This window comes from Mytilus trossulus, chromosome 14 (assembly GCF_036588685.1).
Source record: "Mytilus trossulus isolate FHL-02 chromosome 14, PNRI_Mtr1.1.1.hap1, whole genome shotgun sequence".
NCBI lineage: Eukaryota > Metazoa > Mollusca > Bivalvia > Mytilida > Mytilidae > Mytilus > Mytilus trossulus.
In genome coordinates, this window is record NC_086386.1 from 51,210,913 (window position 1) to 51,230,014 (window position 19,102).

At 30.7% G+C, this 19,102-nt stretch overlaps 1 protein-coding gene across 1 annotated transcript; it reads left to right on the top strand.

Moving 5' to 3' along the window:
* The first annotated feature begins 1,672 nt into the window (after positions 1-1,672).
* On the top strand, positions 1,673-17,526 carry LOC134697847 (von Willebrand factor A domain-containing protein 7-like). Its single transcript, XM_063560136.1, has 11 exons — positions 1,673-1,895; positions 3,295-3,411; positions 4,598-4,771; positions 5,305-5,377; positions 6,364-6,455; positions 6,730-6,918; positions 9,780-9,902; positions 10,878-11,039; positions 12,102-12,220; positions 16,229-16,388; positions 17,447-17,526. Exons 1-11 carry the CDS (start codon positions 1,673-1,675, stop codon positions 17,524-17,526), a joined length of 1,512 nt encoding a protein of 503 aa, XP_063416206.1.
* Positions 17,527-19,102: the final 1,576 nt, after the last annotated feature.

Consider the following 19,102-nt stretch of genomic DNA (forward strand, 5'->3'; position numbering starts at 1 on the left):
CGCTGTAAAAGCAAGTATTGTTTTTAATAAAGTATACAATGACAGTTTTGTGTTATTTGTTATTTGTGTTCCAATGAAAAAAGATGACCATCTAATGGGTTTTCCGGGTTGATACATGTTATAATCTTTGATATTTTAAATAATTATTGAATAATGAAAAACGGAATAGTTTATTGATTTTTGAAAATGTATACTAAATGTAAGTATAATTGATCGAATTAATTAAAATATTTTTCTTTGTTTGGTTTGTAAGTAATTCGATTTTATTGAATACACATATGAGTAGTTATATGATGCTAGATATAAAATTTGATTTACACATGGAAAGATATTTTTTATCAATGTTAAACTTTCGTGCCTATAATTAATAGTTTATTCGAGTAGGTCTTAAATAACACAAAACAGAAAGATGTCCAAATGTTTAAGCAATCTTATCAAACTAAAGATTTCATATAACTCAACTTTATTCATAAATGTTTAATAACCCCTCATAAAAAAGTTAGGTTATTTTTGCAGTATTTAAAAATGAAATCAGTTATCACAGTGGGACTAACATTCGTTAGTAGATATAGGAAGATGTGGTGTGAGTGCCAATGAGACAACTCTCCATCCAAATAACAATTTAAAAATTAAACCATTATAGGTTAAAGTACGGCCTTCAACACGGAGCCTTGGCTCACACCGAACAACAAGCTATAAAGGGCCCCAAAATTACTAGTGTAAAACCATTCAAACGAGAAAACCAACGGTCTAATCTATATAAACAAAACGAGAAACGAGAAACACGTATATATTACATAAACAAACGACAACTACTGTACATCAGATTCCTGACTTAGGACAGGTGCAAACATTTGCAGCGGGATTAAACGTTTTAATGGGCCCAAACCTTCTCCCTTTTTCTGAAACAATAGCATAACATCACAACATATAAATACATACGATAAAATATCAATTAGCAGACTTAACTCAATCAAAAAACGTATGATTAGGTTTGTTAATTTGAATATAAAACAAAAATATCGTGTACGGTCGGCAATGCGTCAAACATGTAGACATTACAGGACTGTTATGAAAGCAAATATCATAACCATGCATACCGTAAAATATTTTATAACGTTAAGGCATATTACAGCGTATTACTGTTATCACCTTGTGTAGTGTAAACAATGCGGGTGCATTTGCCATGTTTACCAGTAGAGACGTCCAACGATGATTTGTAACTAGTATTTTACTAAAGATATTTAAACGGCGGTCTCCAATACGATTTCTGCATTCGTAATATTTGACGTTACATTAATTTATTGAATATTTGTGATGATACAGTGAATTATATTATTTCTGAATCGGACATTATTTTCATTTTCAAGCGACCCTACATGTATTACAGGATATTTACTACCTAGAGAAACACGATTGAAGCCAAATGTAACAATAACTGTGGATTCATCCGGTCTTGACATCAGGTTTTAGTTAGGTTTATGATGCCGTGTTATGTTATAATTTGTTATTGTTCTGATTCCACTTCTATCTTTCTTTAACTATAGGCATTGGTGTCTTATATCTATTGGTTTAAAGATTTTATATTTTATATATCGTGTAAACATGGTAAATATCTGATCTTCTATTAGAGAAAAATAGCTAAAACGTGAAACAAAACTGATGCATTACAATGGAGAAGTTTCTTTATGCTGTTATGTTTTTCCTTGTTTCACATGATGTTTATGGATTTCCACTTTTTCCGTTGACTGGATGGGCTCATATCAATACGAGGTCGCACAGGAGTATGGTAAATTTAGGAATTGGAAGGGCCGTAGGGCAGTTCCTAAACGACTATAACTATCTTGAAGATAGTGTGCATTGGATGCTGGCAGTGGATGTCTTTTTTGGAAACGGTGAGTATTTCAATTCAATGCAATATATGATAATAAAGTATACAGTTAATTATATATATAACATCTCCACTCCTTATATAGCATGTACTGTAGTACGCCGCTAGATGAAAACTGACGGGGAAAGGTAACACACGGCCACTGAAAGCTTTATTATTGTAAAGCCCAGGTGGTCGTGTGGTCTAGCGGGACGGCTGCAGTGCAGGCGATTTGGTGTCATGATATCACAGTAGCATGGGTTCGAATCCAGTCGAGGGAAGAACAAAAAAATTGCGAAAGCAAATTTACAGATCTAACATTGTTGGGTTGATGTTTAGTATATATAACTCGTCTAACCAATAAAGTCTTAATCTGTTATGCGCATTTTAAATTGACTTCATTCAGTAATATATCTGACTGCTACTTTTTCTTTCAAACAAAGAAGATGATCCATTTTAAAAATACTTTAAAACTGATATCGACCCGTTTTTGTTTTGTGGTTGGTATTGTTCAGCTTATGTGTTTTTATATTTTGTTCTTAATAGTGTTTTTTAGCCTGATGGTCGTTTTCGTTTTTGCCATTACGTTATAAGTTTGTTATCGATTAATGAGTTAAAATATTAATTTGATATCGTTTACTTCTCTTGACCATATGCTTTCTGTTGAATATTTTATTTTAAAAAGGCCTTGGTTTTATTCAAAACATTTCAAATGATTTTACTTGTATATTTTGTTTGTTCTAATTATCATTGTCAATTGTAACAACAGTTTTGTGGTACCTGAAAGAAGAGTTAAATGCAAAATGATTGATATATATATAAATATATCTACAAATGCGGTTATCATGGTTGTACTGTTCTTAAATGAAAATTATATATAAATGACAGCAACAGACTGTTGTGCCAATGTGATTTGTCTATATACCTTTCGGTGTTCCTTTCTCACATATGACATGTCTTTGTACTTGTACATCATGTTATTATGATAAGGTAACTTTTTATATTCTTGTCTTTCATTTTTGCTAATGTGCTTTTTATATATTTTTATCTATGTTATATGTTACATATATGTTATTTTTTCAGTGTTTAAGATTATAACACAACTGTGACAGCTGTATCCATTATTTTGAGTCAGTTCGTTTTGTTCACACATTGTTGACAATAAGATGGAATTTAAAGCTTCTGTCATACAAGTGAGAGTTTGAGCTAGCTGTGAAACCAGGTTTAATCCAACATTTTACTTTGGGTTTTGAATTTTTGTTATTTTATTTTTATCCTTATCAAATGGCAAAATCAAAAGATCAAACACGTCAAACACAAACAAAAAGAAAATCAACCGTTATATTTCAAACGTCGTACATTAACAGGCATTTCCTGTTGTAGAAAACGGTTTAATACTAGTCAGTCATATTGTTCTTTTGTAGACAGTGATGGAAAAGAGAAATATTACGCTAGTGGTGAGGAAATTTATTCTTTTCTAGAAAAACAAGAACCACTTAAAGAGGCCTACATACATTGTAATGGGGAACAGATATTAGAAGGTATATACTATTCATTCTGCCTATTTCGTTTTTTGTTCACCAATGGGACAAGATATAACTCAGCTTTTTAGAAAAAATGAGGTGTAAAAGGCAAATGTGGTATGTAGAAAATCGGAGACATGTGTTACTTGATACAATCGGGAGCAAATAGTCATCTTGTGGTTATAACGAAACAGTATTAATTAATGAATACATCGCTTTTTACATTGTGTACTTTCTATGGGCTTTGTCAGGGAGAATGATGACACGGAATGCAAAAATTGTAACATAACCAGACCGGGGAAAATAACTTTATTAAAACGCTAGGAGTTATATACTTGAAAGGTCAATAACAAATTCGTATAAGCCTAACGGATTTGAGATCTTTTTGGCTCACCGATGACCGAAGGACCCCGTGTGAGTTTATTTCATAACTTAACGTCCGTCGTCGTCCTTCGTCTTTCGCCGTCCGCCATTGTCCGTCGTATGTCGTACCTTCAAATTTTAACTGAATGTTCCTTGTGATAACTATTTTCATAAATTGCATCCGAAGTTTTGACCCAACAACAAATAAGACTGTCATGGCTTAAAATAGAACATAGGGGTCAAATGCAATTTTTGGATTATATTTTAAAAACTAAAGCATGTAGAGCAAATCTATCTATGATAACATTGTTCAATAAGTGAAAACCAGTCAGCTCTGAAATGTTCAGCCAAACAGAATAAACTTTGTTTGATTGCTGCAATTTAGTTCATAATATGAGGAAATGACTTTTTTGCAGATTTTTGTTATCATGATTAATATTATTGAAAATAAAGATAAACTGTAAACAGCAAAAGGTCAGCAAAGTCAGACCTCAAATAAATCAACATGATAAAAAAAGTTTACAAAAATCTTTTTCTCTGACACTACATGACAAAATATTTTTAAAACTGTTTTTGAATGTTTCTTAGGGTTTATATTCTATAGATTGTATTATATACAAAAACATGTATGCATCTGACCCACAGACCTAGATTAGTTGAAAAAAGTAAAATCACAAAAACGCTTTGGAAACTATAACAGTAGGAGCAAATCTGACATAACAAGGGACATGTGTATTGAAAAGATATTTGTCTGTAAAAATTGTAATCTTTCTAATAATTTAGTAAAATTCAAACAGAAAAGCAGCTTGAAGCTCGTTTATTAGAAATATTTCCTTTGCAGCACATACATTTTTAGTGTCACTACGGCAACAAATGAAAGAGATTGTTAAAGAACCAGATTATAGCACATCTCTATTGCGCGAAAATGTAGGAAAATCTTTATACACCATACAAGCGTTTTACAGCACAACCAACTGGGTTGAAATGGATAGAAATAAAACCTACAGAGAGTTTGGTGAGTTTATGAAACACTAAGGACATTAACATCGATGCCCGAAGGGTACTGTGAGGTAAACCAGTCTGCAAGGTAAGCGTAATATGTATATTTAGAGTTTTTTGCATTGATATACTTGTCCATTTTTTTATGTTAACGTTTTTGCTTTTTCTTCTGTTCTTTTATTTGTATTTTTCTGAGGTTTCTTTTGTCAATGGTAAATGTCTAATTGATTTGCTACAGTAACGTATGTACATGTTCCAATATATGCACTGTACATGTGTTGTGTACATGTATCTGTATTTTTGTGGGCGGACGTAACCTTTGATGTTTTAATTTAGTAATGATGTTTCTTAGATTATAAATAATTGTAATTCTTAAAATTGATATCACCATGGAATTTTTTGGTTGAAAAATGAGATGATTTTTGCTCTTGTGATTTACACAAAATCTCTCTTTATGATTACATTTACTTAGGAAAAGACAAACGGAAAAAATAGAATCACTGTTGAAATGATTTAATCAGATTGAATTAAATAATTGTCTTTACAAAGGTGTACCTGGCAAAACACTGAGCGAAGTAGCTGCTGGTGATGTTGATACATGTTCGGACTGCGATAACTCTGGGTAAGTTTGTTTAATCAATTACTGATTGGGAAAATAGAAATATTTGTTATCATTATTTTCTTGGGGATCTTGGAGAACGTATCTTTAATGTATGTAACGATACTGCTGAACAATTTTAAGATTTCTTAGATAATGGTAATTAGTTTTATCATTGAATTAAATGTATATCTGAATTTTCAAGCGAGAAAACTGCTTTTCCCGACACCACCACATTTGTTAAAAACGGATTTATGACAACTGATCTCCACACAAAGAAAATTGATACACATCAGTTCCTATCTTTTAAAAGTCTTCACCCGAAACACTGCTCTATGAGTAGCGATACAATATATATGTCACATCAAATTTCAAAGCGGAAAATAGTATTTATATTATTACTTGTGGAACTTGCAAGATGCAATATGATAAGTAAACAGAAACTAACTTCAACATCAGACTTAACAATCACCAGTATTTTCATACGAAAAGAAGTAACTGCCTAATGACGAGACACCTCTGACATGTAAGAACAAGGCATACTTTTGAAAATATCACCTTACAAATTGGATCTCTCAAAAGAAAAAAAAAAACAGAGAAAAGGTTTCTGGATGCATGCACTACGTACTCTGAAAAAAGATGGAAAACAGTTATACACAAAATCAAAGGAAAAAATCAGAAACTCTAACATGTCTAATATATTTAACTAAGACAACTATATGTTTTGATTTAAGAATTGCTATGTACAATAAGCGGCATTTTTTTTCTTTTTCTATACATTTTTGAGCTGCAAAAATTTGTTTACAGTCTCTAACTTTTACTTGGTTTGCTGCACGCGCCTAATAAAGTTAAGTTGATTAGCGAAATATTGCGTTAATAATATAAAATGTTACAACTAATCTTATTACGCTCATTAATGAGTTCAATTACATTCTTAGGCACTAATATGTGTATAGTGGCACGATGTCTTAGATTGTGTATTTACTGATATATTTATGTATCTATTGAAGAGACAACAAAAACTCTTGTATAAACAATTTACTTGTGACTGATGTGTTAACGAGTGGATACCATAGTGAACAAGATGCTGTTAGTCCTCAACGTAGGTATAATAAAGTAACAACAATTGCTACTGTATGATTACTTAAGGCGATTGAAGTTTACCGATGTACACATTGTGAATGTTTTTTTTATCTATAAATACAGCAGATTCTAGCTTTGGCTGAATTATTAATAAGCACGGTAACCGTTGTGCAATCTTTTTAACTAATAAAATTCAAGTGTCCATTCATTAAATAAATGTAAACTGTACAGTGTCTTTTTGTTTTTGATGAAGGTCATCTGCATCTTTCATGTAACTTTTTTTTAAATTAAAGGTAGTTCTAAAGACACTAAAGGAAAGTGTGGTTTTGGTGGAAGTTCCGATACAAACAATGGAGAAACAACTGCATCCGGTGGAATAAATAAAGATAGAGATTATCAAACATATTCTCCGCATTATCAGTTGCACTTAAAAGCATATTTTGCAGCCGTAGAAGCAACGTTTCAATTTCTTATCGACCCAGGTATAACACTTGGTGTCATCGGCGATTGAACAAGCTTATTTAGTGTTCAGTCGTCAATTTTCAAACATATTCATTAAATTAATGTTACTTGTATTGTAAGTTGATATAATTTCTATTGTGTGTATATAAACTGCCTTACACTGTTATTTTAATACATTATCAACACGATCATCAGAAAATATCAGAATGGACAAAATATTAACAGTATAATAAAAAATAAACGCAACATTTTGCTAAACACACTAGCTTCATCGAGCGTGCATCTATACAGATCAAATTAAAACACAGATAAGAAACTTTTATAGTTCATTTTACATGCATTCTGCTGCCAAAATAATGAATAAATACCATAACAGGTGTGTAACTTATGAATATTTCATATTTTTAATTATGTTCAAATGAGGTAAGAATTTCGTTACAAAATTTGCAGTTAAAGTTTGCAATGTTCATGTTTGCATGTAACAGAGATATAAAGAAAGGTGCTGTATAGTTTGTTATTCTTTATCTTTTTGGCATCTTTTCACGAGTAACACTACCTTTACGCAATAAATTATAGCATGCTTAAATATGTCTACAAAGTGTACAAACTATCATAAATAGAAATTTAAAAAAGCATCTAAGAAAGTCTTTATACATATTTCGGATAATCAGTACGGTTATGATTGAACATGAATTATATCAATCTGTTCTTATTCAATTAAAAATTAAATAAATTAATACTATAAAAACACGGGAACTTTTGCATGTTTGTAATTTTTGTGATTTTACTTTTTGTACAATAGTTATCAAAAGTACCAGGATTATAATTTAAAACTCCAGACGCGCGTTTCGCCTACATAAAACTCATATTTGTATGTTAGTAAAACCTATTATTTTCTAACTTTACAACGCATCGCTAAGTATATTTGTTAGAACTAGCCTTTTGTTTAATATGCTATCTTTTTACATTCAAAATAATAACTTGTTTTAAGAGCAAAACTACTGAACTTAGAGGAAAGTTCTAAAAGAAAACTTCAAAATCAAATAGCAAAATCAAATGATCAAACATATCAAACGAATGGATAACAACTGTCATATTCCTGTTTTAGTACAGGCATTTTCTCATGTAGAAAATAGTGATTGAACCTGGTTTTATAGCTAGCTAACTTTTAACCTGTATGACAGTCGCATCATATTTATCATATTGACAACAATGCGTGAAGAAACCAAACAAACACAATTGGTAAAAATGTCAAAAATACAGCGGTCAATATTGTGCTATAATCCTAATCACTAAAAACATACAAACATTTAACAAAGACGCAACAAATGGGATATTAGTTAAGATTAAGGACAATAATACACAAATATACCATAGCACAATGACAGGATGTATAAGTACAGACCCATGTCATATTTGTAACAAATAAACATAAAACGGTATATAGAAAAAAAGTACATAACAAAAATGAAGTTTTCACAAATTAACACCTAAAGGCACAAAGCACATAAGCAAAATCAAAAATAAAAAGGAGAAAATGTAGCAGTACCACAAGTACCTTAATACAAAAAAAAACCAAATAAATGTTTAACAAAGATGCACAAAAAGGCACATATTAAACGTAACACCCTCATTCATTGCTTTCTTATTTTGAAATTTTATTTAAATATGATAAATCCACCCATAAAAGCATGATTGCAGCATGTTTTAGTGATTTTGACTGTAGAATAGTTTGAGGTATTTAAAAGTTTATTATTATTATTATTTTAGTAGTTTAGTAGTATTTTATAGTATTATTATTTTTTTATCATTTTGATTTTCAAACTCTTAAAGTTTGCACTTGATGTATATCAAGTGCAAATAATTATTATATGTTATGGTGCAAGATAAAATATCACAAAAAGAACAATAAAACATTAAGTTTGAACAATTATACTGGTACGTTTTAAAATTGAGACTGGTTTTCAAGTCACTTTACTTTTTTATGTACATCTTAAAATACTCTAATGATACAATGCCATTGGAATCAATCTAACGATAAAAGGTACTTTTATCATAGGATTTGTTTGTCTTAAAGAATAATTCTAAACGATTTTAACAGTTCATTGTAGTACCTTATATTTTTTTTACTGTTTACATGTTTAATATAACTTATAAACTAGTATTCAGAAATGGGTGTAACCCTTGTTCTTAGTACACTCTAGTAAGACCATGTCAACATAAATTTCGACATAATAGATATATTTTGTAGAAATTGGTATCATGAAGGACTTATCTGAAGATGTTTTTGCAAAGATCTTTAGTCTATATAAGAAAAACAAAGGATCATTTGGATTTGCCATAGATGTTACAGGTTCAATGAGAGATGAAATAGACGCTGTAATAAAAGGATGTATCGAGATAGTTACATTGTAAGGGGAACAGTAAATGAACCAGCCGATTACGTGTTAGCTACATTTTCTGATCCAGGTAAAATAAAGCTGAAATATTTTTTAAGAACTTATTCTTTTTTTTATATCAACAACATAGTAAGACGTATCTTATTTTTTTCTATAAAAACGAGATAATCTTAATCATAAAGCAAGTATGCATAAGTTTTGAAATATTTAACTGCATGTAAATTGAAAATATTGAGGAAGTTTTTTCCTTTCAAATGTACAAGTCTTGCAAATAGAAAATTAAAATTGTCATCTCTGATTTTGTTACTCTGTGATGCTGCTTTTTATTCAGATTGATACATTGTATCTAATATAAATTCTGTTTTGAAAGACATTGCAGATTGAAATGATTAAACGAATAGTCATGCTTGAAATTCAATCCACATTGTAAATACATGAAATGTTAAAAAATAATAAACTAGTTTTTTTATTTAATATATCAGAATCATTAACTACATTGGTTTTGAGAACAGAAAACGGACTTGAGATGATTTCAGCTCTTAGTAATTTGACAGTATCTGGTGGTGGTGATTATCCTGAATGTTCAATGAGTGGATTGCGTAAATGTAAGAATTCGTTATAATTTTGCAGGGATATTTAAGACAATGTTTGTTGTTGAAAATTTGCCTAACAGACAAATTGATCCAAACGTTCCCTTATTTGCAAAATTATTCAACCAGACAGTAGAAATAACCTACAAAAATAGAGACAATTTTAAAAGTATACAGTTTATAGTAAGCTTAACCGATACCAAGTGACACTGAATGAAAGAACTTCAAGTTTTTTATCCGCAACAGTATATATATGTCAACCGAGCTATCTGGCCATATCATGTATTCCGTACACTAAATTGAAATCAACGTTACCAAATAACTATACCTATTTGAGTTTTGGAATACTTCTGATAAATTGAATATGCATTTAGATGTTCAAATATTTCAACGACATTTGAATAAGCAATAAATGGGAAATATTAAGGTTTTATTATACCCGTTCATATGTTCTTCTAGAAGCAATAATATTTTCAGAAAATACATATCAAAGATAAAATTAAAAATGGAAATTGGGAATATGTCAATTAGACAACAACCCGAACAAGGAGTAGATAACTGCCGAAAGCCACCAATGAGTTATCAACACCGGGGTCCCAAAGACAGTCTTTAGCTGGCCTCTAAAAAATATGAAATAGTTCACTGAGAATGGGCGTCATACAAAACTGAAAAACATATTAAAACTTAATTGAAGAAAAACATACAAGACTAATAAAGTACAAAAGCTCATACAGACTTATACGTACTAATTACCATTGGTATAATATTTTCAAACAGAAACGCAGGTTTAAATATAAAATATAAACTAGAAAAAACAAAAGAAAAAAAAAAACAATGCTGAAATCGAGGGAAATTCAAGTTGAAAATTCCATTACCAAATGTCAAAACCAAATGCTCACACATATCAAGCATGTCAAGCGAATGGAAAAATCTGTCATATTCCTTACTTGTTATAGGCATTTTAGTATGCAGGTTAAAATTTTGTTTCAGGTATAGAAGAATGTCAAAATCATTCAACTGTATTTGTTTTCACTGACGCTACCTCGAAGGACTATCCAGAATATGATGATGTCATAGCAATAGCTTTAAGCAAAAATATAACTGTGGACTTTATGTTGACTGGTGGATGTTGCAGACGGAAACGAAATACATGTAAATTTAAGGCTTTTAAGCTTTTTGTGAGACACTTATAACAAATACGTGTATCTAGTATAAGTAGTACCCCGGCAATTTATCAAATTGACCATATGACGTGAATGTAAGTGTTCTGGTCTATACTCGTCGGGACATGACCATATTCGTATACTTATTGTTAGATCAAACGCGCACGGTTAAACCATACGAGCATGGTTATATCATACAATTATATATACTTATTTGATTTGGAAGAAGTTGAACCATATAAGTCTTTGCACAATATATTATAGATACTGAGTTGTAAAATACACACAATATCTGTATATGATCAATTTTGACTGTTTCCCTTAATGAGCTATTAGTACATTCAGTCGACTGTTATGTGGTGAATTTTGGTATATTTTATGTTTCGCTATCCATTGCGCAAAACCTTTCCACAATGCTTGTCTTTTTGTTGTGCTGTTGGGTTCTTTCAGGTTTACATATACAAATGATATACTATTTTGTTTCAAAGAAACATGTGTGTAATTTTATCTTAATTGAAAATTTAATTCAACTACATTTCTACCCAAAATAGTCAGATATGCAGTTTATCAATGGATATAGAGACTCAAAATAATACATGTACGTCTGCTATTACAGCAGCTGATGTTCTGTCAATAGTGTTACTCAATTATATAATTTTAAGATAAGTGAATAATTCCTTTCAAATAAATTTTTAAAAGGGTAACGAAAAATTTCATAATTGATACCCATATTATATCTGATAATATGTCGATCTAAATCTGTCGAAAGAGAGAACAAATATTTGAAATTAAAATCATCAAAGATTAAATCTATGTGCATACTGATCAACAATGCATTTTGCAGATGATGGGTCTTACGAAATATCGTTTTATTTCAAAAGATGCATCTAATTCCTGGTGGATAATTTCAGTAACCGTATACTCAGGCAGAAAAAATATTACAAATTTGCACATAACGCATTTCTGAATTATTTCATATATTTGAATGATATATATTTATATAATGTTAACACTTGTTTATACAAATATTGATGTGTTTTTTTTACTACAGATCGTCAAAAACGTCAGACATTAAGCTCTGTTTATGATTTAATTGCGACGGCTACCGGTGGCAACATATATAGAATAGATGCATCACAAATTACAACAGTTTTGCAAGAAGCAACAGAGGTAACGATATTTGTGTGCAATGTGTATTAGTTTCCATCTAAATTGAATTAAATCAACACTTCCAAGTCATATACTGTCAGATGATAAATTATAAAAAAGAAGATGTGGTATGATTACCAATGAGACAACTATCCACAAAAGACCAAAAATGACACAAACATTAACAATTATAGGTCACCGTACGGCCTTCAACAATGAGCAAAGCCCATATCGCATATAGTCAGCTATAAAAGGCCCCGATAAGACAATGAAACAATTCAAACGAGATTACTAACGGCCTTATTTATGTAAAATAAATGAATTAGTTAAAAATTATATCCTTTTCAAGACTGTACTAGCTAAAACAAATCTACATTAAAAATGTTTATCTTGTTTACAGAATTGTCATTGCATGTCTAAAATGGCTGAATTTCTCTTATTAAAAATAGGTAATTTGTACAAATCAGCATTGATTCCTGTCGGCTTATTGTTGAAAACCAAACATCAAGCCGAAAAGTCCAATTTAGAACACGTTCCGTCCTTAATTTAAACCTCCCATTCTAAATACTATGAGTTCCGAAAAAGAATATCATGATGCTTTACAAATACAGGTATCTGCTTGGGTCAAAACGTTGTCATCTCCAACTTAAATCATCAGAACGTTATTTTTGTCATTGTTTTAAACATTTGTATTAATTTGTTAGAAAAATTTTACATTCATCATTTGCATGGTAAACATTTACATTGATGTAATTAAGAAATGAGAACTGTAGTTCAGCAGGGATTTGTTTTCTGCCCTTTCCCCATCGTATAACGTAATGGCTTTTCACTTTCATTTTTACTTTCCTGATTACTGATTAGTTTGTGACTGTCACTGCCTACGGAAATACACTTGCATACAATGATACCAAATGCAGAGACTTCTGTTAAAAATCAATGATAATACATGCACATAGGTTTTTGGTTTAATGTTATTCGATAACGAATAGAATACTAAAGAATAATCACGATATAAGATTTTTCTTCAAAGGAGAAAACATCAAGTGAATGATATTCATAAACGAACGTATACTCATACGTTGACTTAATAATAAAAGTGTTAATCACGATACACATTTATATTTATCATTGCATACACACCTTTTTTTAACATAATGTATATTATAATTTTATGTATTCTGTCACATTGAACTTTGGAAACATTTATTTAAACGCTTTAAAAAATATTAAGCTTATTTTGAGGTTTTAAGGTTTAAACAAAGGCAACAGTAGTATACCGCTGTTCAAACTCATAAATCCATGGACAAAAAAACAAAATCGGGGTAACAAACCAAAACCGAGGGAAACGCATTAAATATAAGAGGAGAACAACGACACAACACTAAAATCTAACACAAACAGAAACGGACCAATCATCAGACAAAATCCAACGAGAAAAACAAATATAACATCAAGGCCAAATACATGAAATTGGGATAGACAAGTACCGTGACACGTCTTATCGCAATGTGAATTTACATTAAAAAATAAGAGAAAATAAACGAACCAACGTTAAAATGTAACACACACAGAAACGAACCATAATATAATTAGTTATCAAAGGTATCAGGATTATAATTTAGTACGCCAGACGCGCGTTTCGTCTACATAAGACTCATCAGTAACGCCCATATCGAAATAGTTATAAACCAAACAAATACAAAATTGAAGAGCATTGAGGTTCAAAAATTCCAAAAAGTTATGCCAAATACGGCTAAGGTTATCTATGCCTGGGATAAGAAAATCCTTAGTTTTTCGAAAATTCAAAGTTTTGTAAACAGGAAATTTATAAAAATGACCACATAATTGATATTCATGTCAACACCGAAGTGCTGACTACTTAGCTGGTGATACCCTCAGGGACGAAACGTCCACCAGCAGAGGCAACAACCCAGTGGTTTAAATAGTTATCAAAGGTTCCAGGATTATAATTTAGTACGCCAGACGCGCGTTCTGTCTACATAAGACTCATCAGTGACGCTCATATCGAAATAGTTATAAGTCAAACAAATACAAAGTTGAAGAGCATTGAGGATCGAAAATTCCAAAAAGTTGTACCAAATACGGCTAAGGTTATCTATGCCTGGGATAAGAAAATCTTTAGTTTTTCGAAAAATTCAAAGTTTTGTAAACAGGAAATTTATAAAAATGACCACATAATTGATATTCATGTCAACACCGAAGTGCTGAATACTGGGCTGGTGATACCCTCGGGAGCGAAACGTCCACCAGCAGAGGCATCGACCCAGTGATGAATTAGTTATCAAAGGTACCAGGATTATAATTTAGAACGCCAGACGAGCGTTTCGTCTACATAAGACTCATCAGTGACGCTCATATCGAAATAGTTATAAATCAAACAAATACAAAGTTGAAGAGCATTGAGGATTCAAAATTCAAAAGAGTTGTGCCAAATACGGCTATGGTTATCTATGCCCGGGATAAGAAAATCCTTAGTTTTTCGAAAATTCAAAGTTTTGTAAACAGGAAATTTATAAAAATGACCACATAATTGATATTCATGTCAACACCGAAGTGCTGAATCCTGGGCTGGTGATACCCTCGGGAACGAAACGTCCATCAGCAGAGGCATCAACCCAGTGGTGTAAATAGTTATCAAAGGTACCAGGATTATAATTTAGTACGCCAGATGCGCGTTCTGTCTACATAAGACTCATCAGTGACGCTCATATCGAAATAGTTATAAGTCAAACAAATACAAAGTTGAAGAGCATTGAGGATTCAAAATTCAAAAAAGTTGTGCCAAATACGGCTAAGGTTATCTATGCATGGGATATGAAAATCCTTAGTTTTTAGAAAAATTCAAAGTTTTGTAAACAGGAAAATTATACAAATGACCACATAATTGATATTTATGTCAACACCGAAGTGCTGACTCCTGGGCTGGTGATACCCTCGGGGACGAAACGTCCACCAGCAGAGGCATCGACCCAGTGGTGAATTAGTTATCAAAGGTACCAGGATTATAATTCAGTACGCCAGACGCGCGTTTCGTCTACATAAGATTCATCAGTGACGCTCATATCGAAATAGTTATAAACCAAAAAAATACAAAGTTGAAGAGCATTGAGGATTCAAAATTCAAAAAAAATTGTGCCTAATACGGCTAAGGTTATCTATGCCTAGGATAAGAAACACCTTAGTTTTTCGAAAAATTCAAAGTTTTGTAAACAGGAAATTTATAAAAATGACCACATAATTGATATTTATGTCAACACCGAAGTGCTGACTACTGGGCTGGTGATACGCTCAGGGACGAAACGTCCACCAGCAGACAATATAACAATGGCCATATTCCTGACTTGGTACAGGACATTTTTAAAAAGAATAAAAATGGTGGGTTGAACCTGGTTTTGTGGCATGCTAAACCTCGCACTTTAATGGCTATTTTAAATATAACATGAAATGACAACATAATATTACAGGACTACAATAAAAAATAAATAAGAGAACGTAACATTGAAATGACAACGTAATACTACAAGACTATAATACAAATAAATAGGAGAACGGATTAGACAAAGAAACACATGATTAAAAGATAACTAAAAGCATCAGGTTTAAAATTTAATACGCCAAAAACGCGCCTTGTCCACACAATACTCACCAGTGACGCCCAGATATAAAAAGTGCTCCAAAAAATTTGTTTTGCAATTTTATATATATATATATTCGGTTTTTAACATTTACATAATTATTTTTAATTTTGAAATGTTAATCTTTTACTTTTATATGTGCGCTCGTAACAGACATATATTTAGGCGATCATTTTTAAATTCTAATATTTCAACGTCATTTTGGACACCAGTATAATATCCTGTAATGATAAATTATACTGAAAAGAATGGCAACATTCGTTTGGATTCAATAATGTATGGTATTATCATTATTTATTAGAAGTTGAATAATCATGATTATGATTGTCAAATTTAAAACAATACACATACATAAAGAGCTTATATATTTTAGGAACGATTCCCCTCTGCAACAGCTATTATAGATGTTCTATCTATGAACACTAGTCATAGCAACAACTTCCAATTTGTAGCTGATTCATATGTAAAGAATATAAAGATTGTGATAGCCGGAACATCAAATACATCAGATGTGGATTTATCAAACACTTCAGGTATACATGATATATGTGAACAACTATCCAAATCTTAAAATTGATTCTTAATAAACATGATAAATAGATGAACTATGTTACCATAGCTTCAACAAATATGTGCAAACTTTTCTTTGTATTGAGTCCTCACATATGTTACAATACATATGTTTATTTTAAAAATAATATAAAGGAAATTTTCATCAAATTGTAAATTGGACTTATCAAGGAAGGAATCTTTTGCCTCCTTAAAAATTTACTATCAACTTAAAAATACATACATGTTCACATTTCCGCTCGGATCTTGTTTTGTCATTATATACAACCAGAATACAAGAAAAACGTTGACTGTCAAACCAATATATACGAGTTTATACTCTAGGTATAGACGTGATTGATCTACACCTAATTATAAAGAACACGTTTGATATGTCTTTATCACGAAATTTTAGTTTAATAGATTCAAAATATTAATTGCAACGATACTTTTATTTTAGAAAAAAGGCATATCAATCGCCAGAAATTTCACTGGTGTATAATATATTTAGGTTTGATATGCCAAAGAATATAATCCACCGTAAACACTATTTAGTACAAGGAAACATTTTAACATGCGTATTTTCGACATCAGCATAAGTAATTGCAACTTTAACAAGTTAAATAAATAATCCTGAAAGAATGTAAAACATAAACAAATATAATTCAAAATGCATCTTTGGAATCAATGGTTTGTTGTTCCAAGGACTGTAATAGATTAAATGAATTACAGTTGTTTTCTCGTATTTTAAAACTCAACACATGTGCATGTAAATATATGTGTGCTTGGTCTTGATAATCATCAACCATTTTGTTCTTTAATATCATTCCAGTTTTGTAATTGACATTGGTAAGGATGACAAGTCTGTCAGAATTTAGTGTCTAGACGTGTTATACTTTCAACTAGACACATTAAAATTGAGAACTTTGAATCGTTGTCCAATTGACATAGTGCTGACAGTTTCTTTTGTTGATATATGTTTTATGTATCTACTGGTTAAAACCTGAAAATAGATAAATTATATTGAATCTTGTTCTTTAAGGGTCCTTAATAGCAAATGGTGAAGCCACTGTTTTGTCAGAGATCCCAGATAAAGTTGTAATCACTGCCGTTGTAAGTTAACTATTTTTACATAATAATATTCATGAAATATGTTATAACTTTTATTACTATTGTAGTAAGTTATCTATTTTTACATAATAATATTCATGAAATATGTTATAACTTTTATTACTATTGTAGTAAGTTATCTATTTTTACATAATAATATTCATGAAATATGTTATAACTTTTATTACTATTGTAGTAAGTTATCTATTTTTACATAATAATATTCATGAAATATGTTATAACTTTTATTACTATTGTAGTAAGTTATCTATTTTTACATAATAATATTCATAAAATATGTTATAACTTTTATTACTATATTGTAATAAGTTATCTATATTTACATAGACTTTATATATAATACATCTTTGAATGTTTTCCTTTACATGTAACTATGTGCACTTTTACTTAACTTAATTATTGTATGCTGGTTCATATTCTGGACGCCAATCTTTGCTCCTTTATTATGTAATTCAATAACAAAAAAATTATGAAACTAAGAAACGGAAAAATACTAAATACTAAACTTGTTCAAAGGGTATCTACACGTCTCAATTTTCAAAATCGGTTATCTAAAAATACTACCATCGCTAACATTTTTAACAATAAAAATCGTGGTTACCCTTCTATCGATAAGTGTCATGCCAAAAAATGACTTACATGTCCCCGTCTTTCCACCAACAATACGGTAAGGTCCACGTTTAATGGTCGCACATTTTCTTTAAATTTTGAAACTGATATTACTTGAAAAACAAACAGTATTATTTATTTACTCACATGAAACAAACCGGGATGTGGTATTCAGTACGTAGGAGAAACTGGAAGATATTTATCAAAACGCACTCAAGAACATCTGTATCGTTTTAAAAGACCTAATAAATTCAAAAGTATCATTTACCAACACCTTAAGAAGCACAACCATCCTTTTAAATATTTAGCAGTTCAACCTTTAGAAGTAGTAAATAAGCAGCCTGGTGAATCGCATTCAAAGTTTGTACGATCACGGAAAATAATTGAATTAAATTGGATTAAAAAATTACAGACAGTTTACCCTCTCGGTCTAAATGATAATATCATGGGAATTGGTAATATATCTAGAACCAATTCCGTTAACATTTTGGATATTGTTTCTAAAACTGTTCGTAAAAACCGTTCTCACGGTTGTAGAACAAATCGCAATCAAAGAAAATTTCGGGCCAATCATACCAATATTTCGGACCTAATTTCTATTTCAAAAAACAACGGCAGACATTATCTGTTAACAAAACTCTGTTCGTTACCGGTTAATAAGTTAAATAAAATTTTGGAGGATTGCAACACAATTTCATATAGCAGTCCTAAGTATGAAATTGTTCAAATTATTATGGCATATTGTTATTCTAAATTATTTCCCAAAATTGATCGCCCTGAAGATCATAAAAAACATTTTATTAAAATTAAGTATGTCAATAAAGGCTTTGATTTTGTAAATATTGCCGGTATATTTAACGACCATTCTGTTAAAGAACAAATTCCTGGATATTTTGACAATACTGAGCTACCTCTTATTTGTTATATTTACAAGAAATCTACCCGGAAATTTGTGTTT

Excerpts from the sequence above, each read along its gene's own strand:
- LOC134697847 (XM_063560136.1), top strand. The coding sequence starts at position 1,673 with ATGGAGAAGTTTCTTTATGCTGTTATGTTTTTCCTTGTTTCACATGAT. Across the intron at positions 1,896-3,294 it reads GGATGTCTTTTTTGGAAACG|ACAGTGATGGAAAAGAGAAA; the intron begins GTGAGTATTTCA and ends GTTCTTTTGTAG. Across the intron at positions 12,221-16,228 it reads TTTTGCAAGAAGCAACAGAG|GAACGATTCCCCTCTGCAAC; the intron begins GTAACGATATTT and ends TATATATTTTAG.